The sequence below is a fragment of the Micropterus salmoides genome, unplaced genomic scaffold, assembly GCF_014851395.1.
Source record: "Micropterus salmoides isolate LMB-PRFRI ecotype aquatic unplaced genomic scaffold, ASM1485139v1 Ms_hic_scaffold_18, whole genome shotgun sequence".
Taxonomy (NCBI): Eukaryota; Metazoa; Chordata; class Actinopteri; order Centrarchiformes; family Centrarchidae; genus Micropterus; species Micropterus salmoides.
Genome location: NW_024040928.1, coordinates 19269824 through 19276688, shown reverse-complemented (window position 1 = coordinate 19276688; position 6865 = coordinate 19269824). Strand labels below are relative to the sequence as shown.

Here is a 6865-nt window from a genome sequence, read left to right as displayed (position 1 = left end):
ACTAAAGTAAAAACATAAATGCAGGACTGTTACATGTAATGGAGTATGGTTCCAGTGTTGTATTGCTATTTTTGCTTCGGTAATTCTGCACACTTCTTCCACATCAGCGTGAAATGGCTGTTTATTTTCATGCAAACCTCATTAAACGTGAGTGAAAGCTGTACCAAACTCCATCAGGTTTATCTTTACATCAACAAACCTCTTGATAGGTGGCATAGTGCCAAAGATTAACCCAAAAATGATGTATAATATCCTGTATGGGAGCTCTTCAATAGATGCATGCACACATTAATAAACAATTAGCTGACATAAACAGGTTTAAGTGTGCTGTGCATGTGGGTTTGGATGTAGCAAGAATGTAGATTTCTTCTATCTTATAATTTTTGAGCAGTCACCATTGATCATCGTGATAAGGCCGATTGGGAAATTACATTTGGCATTTCAACACTACCCTGTCTTCTTACGTTAGTCTATGACTGACATGATGTTCTTGTTAGTTATAATAAAAAAAGAGCAGATCTGAGGTGGACTCTGGGAGGGACTGCAGAGGGAGGTTGGGAGCAGCACTATAAATGGAGGAGATGTTGATTGTGTCTGTGTATGGAAACATAAAATATATTCATCCGGGTCGTCGCTGCTATCTGGAGCCAATAAACGTATACAAACTATAAATTACCCTCTTAGCTCTCTCTTCTCCCTCGTCTCTCTCACTCTCTCTCTCGCTTTCTTCGCTGCCACAGCCGCAGGGTCTTCAGGAGAAATTAAGTTCACCGAGTTACATTAAGATGTATAGGCTACATTTATCATGGAGCTTTGATTTAGTCCACTTAACGATTTAGACTGTTTGTCCGTTGACCAAAGTAAAAAAACAAGATTTACATTATTTTGAATCAGACTAATTAATCAATTTTACAATAATAATATTTTTGAGGAGGAATTATCAAAACAACAATCTTAAGCTGAACCCAGTACGCTGCACACCAAGGTCCTGTATGCAAATAATTATCAGCTTATATGCATGTATGCAAATGACGTGTATCTTTTGGCTTTGTGGACTAAAACACCCGTTTTGGACAGCAGCCACTCTCAGTTTCCCGTTTCCACTAGATGTGTAAGCTTATTTATTTATTTTGTTGTATGTTTACGTTTGTGCAACTTCTCCTTGAAATCCTGTTTATTTTTATTGTTGCAGAGGCTTTTATTTTCACCTACTTATTTTCTAGTTTGCTTTTAAATGCAAAACCAAATAAAATAAAAACCATACAATCAGATACATAAATAAAATAAAATAAATTAACAGCTAAACTAAACTAAGTTATATTGTAGCATCCTCGCCAAATGACTGACTCCTGATGAGTGAGCAACCTGCAAATTCCCACAATTCAATAATATTATTATTATTAATAATAATAATAATAATAATAATAAATTGTAATCCAATTTTTCAAAGTAAGAAACATTTTATTTACAATATTTTCAGTGCAAATTATTAATAACAAAATAGCACAACTATATATCTGGACCAAAAAAAATACTGCCGTGATACTCTGAGATTTCATTTATAAGTGAAACGAGTGGTTCATAACCTAAAAATAACATTCACAACGGCATATTTCCTTCAGATGAGGGAAACGTGATGCACACAAAAGCTCTGGAGAGGAAAGAGACAGTAAGGAGACACTGGAGGTGGCCGGAAGTCATATTTTTAAATTGAAATGGCCTGGTTTTATAATGAGAGGCTGGAAAAATGCGGTCAAAATCTAACAAAAGTCACACATTCACTGGTACGTGTGTTCCTCGTGTCTGGGCTAAACGAATGTGTCACATTGAACAAATAATACTGTCTGGTGGCTCCACTTGTTCCCAGGAATTAAACCTGACTTTAGGCTTGCCATACCTTTCTGTGTTACTGAATTGTTACTGCCACTCCAGATGCGTTTTAACATCACTGTCGTTCTTCTGTCAAAACAATAATAATAATAATAACTCGTTCTTATAGTTCATAAACTCAATCAACACGCTGCCTTCATATTAGTATCTGTGAGGCCGGCGTGCCTGTGTCTGTGGGAGCTGCCTCCGCGCTGCTCGCCGGCCCGCTCCCGCTTATGATCACGCTGGTTTTGTTGAGCTCAGAAACGTCCAAATGTCCGTCAGAGTTTTCCTCCTGAGCCTCGTCGGACTCACACTCGCTCCTGCCCTCGCTCTCGCACTCAGACTCCACCGTCTCTTTGGGCTCCCTGCCGCCGGACTCAGTCGCACTCTTGTCCGGCTGCTCCTTCTCCTTGTCCTTCTGGGCCTGGGCCTCTTTGGAGTGTCTCCACTTCATGCGCCTGTTTTGGAACCACACCTTCACCTGGAAACACACATGCAAACACTGTTGGCTTAATCTTTCCCTCTGCGTAAAGCAGCAAAACACAACTGCGGCCTTTTTGCAGAGTCACTGTATTTAATGTCCTATATGCTCATTATATTTCCAGTTGAAATGTCGATCAGTTAGATCTAAGTCTCACTGTTAAATATTTTGTATATGATGCATCCAAAGCTGCTTTTTTTTCTTACTGTAATGAGAAATGTAATGAGTAAACTTGTAATGAGTAAAAACAGGCATTATAGGCATGAGGCTACCAAAAGCTAAGTGCCCAGGAATATTTTATCTAACCAGGTAAGTCTCACTGAGGTGTGAGGCCTGGTCAAGACAGCAGCATCAAAAGTGTAAATATAGTGCAAAAAGTACTACACTAGTACACTACAGGAAACTGTTAGTACCTGGAGTACAAATATTTTAATGTAATAGGCTATTAGTTGGAAATAGTGATAAATAAGATAACCTGCCTCAGTTTTCATTCAGATGAAGTAGCTCTGACATTTGTAGGTTAAATGATGCAATGTACAGTGTGGTGTTGCTCAAGATATGATGAGATTTGGCATTCACTGGGACATCTCGCAGCCAATTAGGTTGCACCATACAGTCATGATTTACCAATTTTCAATTAAAGGTCTGGATCTTTTGTCAATTATTACTATTAATTAATTTTGAAATTAAAAGTTCCCAACTAAGTTGAATCTGTGCAATGAATGAGCATGCAGGAGTTTCTTATGTTTGACATCATAAACATAAAGAATGTGAGTGCAAGTGTCCCTCAAACATGGAAGCATTTTCATTTAATCTCAAGGCATTGGTTTGTCTCCTACTGGAGCTACTGAGGTCTTTTAGCAACCTGCAACCAGCTTTAGGTAGGTATTTTATATGCTGTTCCAAATATTTTTTTTCAGACGCTGGGTGAAAAGGGCAAACTTTAGACCTGACAAAGTAAGAATAAACAGAAAATATGTAGGCTGTAAAAACTGAATTATTAATCATTACAAAATACAAACAAGAAGAAAAAATTTGAAACCTTCTTTTTGATGTCTGGTCTATTCTTTAAGGGCGGGTAAGGAGGTTCATGATGACCTCAGTATTTGCAACATCCTTGCTAGGGCTGTGTTTAATTGTTTATTTGTATTGGCACAAGTAGTTGCCTTGGCAACATATATCAACAACTGCACACCCATATTACAGTAAACATTATTATTATTATTATTATCATTATCATTATTATTATTATCATCATCATTATTATTATTATTATTATTATTATTATTATTATTATTATTATTATTATTATCTCAGTTCATTGAGGCCTGCCTCAAAGAATTACCTCCTCAGCTATTTCTCAGTTGCAGATGTGTCAAAAAATAATAGACTGTATAAAACCTTGAATCTTTCACGCAAAATGTAATCCACATGTAAAAATGTGCGCAGGTGTTTAATTCCTCTGGAGCTGCATCTTACCTGAGCGTCTGTCAGCCCGAGCATCGCAGCCAGCTGCTTTCTGTCCGGCTTGGTGACATATTTCTGTACTTCAAATCTCTTCTCGAGTCCCTTTCTCTGCAGGTTGGAAAACACTGCCCTCGACCACGACCTCTTCCTCTTGTACGTCTGTGGCATCGTGTCTTTTGTGAGGACAGCATATGGACCTGAAAGACACGAGGAGGACATGAGGTTAAAACAAAAAAGAGAAGAGAAACCGGAGGAACATTCACTGCAGGTGTCTCACACCTCTAAACAGAGAGCTGGACAAGGCCAGTTTCCTGTCTGTCACAGTCCTACATGTGGTGACTACCTGGGAAGGTGTCCTGAAACTGATGCTGGCCTGATTGCCTGCTGCTGCTGCCTAGTGAACTCATCATGGAGGACGCGTCGCTCATCCCGTGGTCTATGGAGGAGAAGTACTGGCTGGCCGGAGGCTGAACGGGGATGTGGATCCCTGACTGACGGTTCGAGCTAACGATGGACGTGAGATCTGTTACAGAGCGAGAGATGATGGGCTTCAGTCAGGAAAGAGTTATCGCAGTGACACACAGGCAACCTGGGGAGGAGGGAGGGGGGACAAGATGGTCTAGTTTTTACAAAGACCATCCTGCAAAGTCCTAGCCTGGGTTCAAGTGTGACTGCTAAAAGTGTGTTTAAGGAAACTTCCAGCTGCATTGCTGCTGTTTGTAGCTGAACCTGACCTCTGACCTCTCTGTTTAGGGGGGCAAAAGAGGAGAGGATTTCCCCACAGGGCTCCTTAAAGTGCACATTATGAGGCTATTTGTGCTCGTACTGCTCTGTGAACAAGTCTGTCAGTGTTAGGTGACTGACTATACACATGTGAGAAGCTGATAGTTGCTTCTTGTTTGTTGCTTCTAAGTTTCTAAGTTTGGATTTGCATGTGGCACTAATTATTTTATTAAAAAGAAAAACAAGATCATAAAACACACCCCATATTGATAGTGTTATTTGCTGTCATGACAGGAAGCTTCTCTATATACACCACACATCTCTTTGGAAATTTAGCGTGTAAAAAAAAGAGGTAATCTTCTTACCTCTTAATGACGACTTTTCTTTGCCTTTTGGATCAAAGTCTGTCGACAATATCCGATCAATTCCGAATTTGAGGTCTTTGCTTGAAGGCGGGGGAGCTTGCTGCGAGTTAAATGCCGTTCTGGAGACTGATGTTAGCTGTAGTCCGTGCCTGTGGTAAGGAGACGCCGGACTCACCCTCGTACCGTACACAGACGGCTCCGGCGCAACAGGAGAAGGGCGCAGCGGCGAGCTGCCGGAGTGCGCACGGTGGTGGTGTCCCATGTGCACCATGAGGGCCGACGATCCCGGGATGTTCTCTGCATCTCCAGCCTGCAAAATGTCTGCGATGCAAAACGAGGGTTTCTTCATCGTATCCACAGCGAAGCCCCCTGCGCAGTACGCAGACCAGAGGCTAAAGTTTGACGCGTAAAACGGGTTGAGCCCGGCAGTATACATCCCGCAGCCTCTAATGCGTCTTACTGTTTATCAGAAGAAAGTATAAACGGATAGACATGTAAAAAAAAAAAAAAAAAAAAAGCTGGGGCAGCGTTTTAGGGGGATAGATGACCGTCCTCTTTGTGTCAGTGCCAGAATCGCTCTCCCAACTCTGAAATCCAAACCCTGCAGTTCCACTCTGAAGTTCCTCCGCTGACACTGATTGGTTGCTTTCTGAGCCAATGGGTGTCTTACATTTACTCACATCACGCCCTTGCAAATGAGGATTATGTGTAACACACACACACACACACACACACACACACACACACACACACACGACCGGGACATTTCGGTGCAATTTTGATCCTGAGATGATGGATTGATCACCTAAAGAGAACCTCCACCCATCACCGCGCGCGCACGCACACACACACACACACACACATATGAACTCTGAACTCAAATGGTAAATTAGATTTTTCATTTTGGAAATAAATGTCTCACTCCAGAAGTGTTCACGCAGTGGGCTTACAAATATTTGCAAGAAAGTCTTTGATCTGTCTGGTTTTTAATAAAACCTGCAAAAAATGCAAAATAAAATCTAATGGAAAAGCTCACGTGGTGATATAGAATAATAAAATAGCAATAACACATATTTAGTTCATAATTAACTGTACAAAATCGGCGTGAAACCATATAACCCCGCGCCCAGGAGAGCCTCTATTAGTTTCAACTCATCCTGTTTTTGATGGGCTGTGATTCGTGTTAAATGAGCGGATATTCCTGCTAGATTTGCCCCCAAAATAGAACCTGCTTTAGTATTTTAGGATACAGCAGAAATCCTTATTTCTTCCGGAGCAGAGGGGGGGACTTTTATAATGACTGTTAGAACTTCCCTTTTTCAATATTTGTGCAACTTTATCTCGACCTGCAAGTTGCATGGTGACGCAAATCCGTCCCCATGCTCATAATAAACAGAGGAAACCTATTCCCCTCTAAAACGAAAACACTATTAACTTCAGAGGCGATACTTCATCCGCAGGGCCCCTCAAGATTCACACGTTGGGTCCTGTGCCAATGAAATTTTATAATTAAGATATTAAATTGTACACATGCAAATTTCCTGCATGAGGTTAACATGAGGTTTAATTTACCTGAAATCTTTATATATATATATATATTTGCAATAATAATTGAAATATACTTTCTATATTGTTTAACTGTCTAATAAAATGAACTCTCTCTCGCTTTCTCCACCTTTCCCACTGCCGTGCCTTGATACTGCTGTTTGCGTCCAAAAGTCTTGGATCGCATGTTTCTCTTGCATGTGTTGAAACAATGGCTTCTGAAGCCCGCATTCATTTAGTCTTGATTCATGCGGGCGGAAGGGCTGATGACCCTGACTGCCTCCTATCATGCTGTTTTCGAGTGACACTTTTCCGGGTTAAAATTAGAAATGCGATTTAACGTTTGCCCTCCATCATGCAGTCAAAACAATCCAGGGAAGAGGATGTAGCAGCCGCAGCACGCCTCGAGTTA

General features: G+C 40.8%; 1 protein-coding gene across 2 annotated transcripts; it reads right to left on the bottom strand.

Annotated features, from left to right (window-relative positions):
• Positions 1 to 1440: 1440 nt before the first annotated feature.
• On the bottom strand, positions 1441 to 5498 carry hlx1 (H2.0-like homeo box 1 (Drosophila)). Of its 2 annotated transcripts, XM_038727198.1 has the most exons (4): positions 4909 to 5497; positions 4164 to 4343; positions 3833 to 4017; positions 1441 to 2353 (listed from the first exon to the last, which is right to left on the bottom strand). In XM_038727198.1, exons 1-4 carry the CDS (start codon positions 5342 to 5344, stop codon positions 2027 to 2029), a joined length of 1128 nt encoding a protein of 375 aa, XP_038583126.1. In that variant the 5' UTR covers positions 5345 to 5497; the 3' UTR covers positions 1441 to 2026. The 2 variants fall into 2 exon arrangements, with proteins under 2 accessions (XP_038583126.1, XP_038583127.1); XM_038727199.1 differs by lacking the exon at positions 4164 to 4343 and having other exon boundaries at positions 4909 to 5498.
• Between the last annotated feature and the right edge of the window lie 1367 nt (positions 5499 to 6865).

What these genes read in the sequence shown, in the direction of transcription:
- hlx1 (XM_038727198.1), bottom strand. Translation starts at nt 5,344, where the DNA reads ATGTATACTGCCGGGCTCAACCCGTTTTACGCGTCAAACTTTAGCCTC. An exon ending in AGAAAAGTCGTCATTAAGAG is followed by an intron (nt 4,344 to 4,908) that starts GTAAGAAGATTA and finishes GCTCTGTAACAG; the next exon opens with ATCTCACGTCCATCGTTAGC. An exon ending in GTTTCAGGACACCTTCCCAG is followed by an intron (nt 4,018 to 4,163) that starts GTAGTCACCACA and finishes CGTGTCTTTCAG; the next exon opens with GTCCATATGCTGTCCTCACA.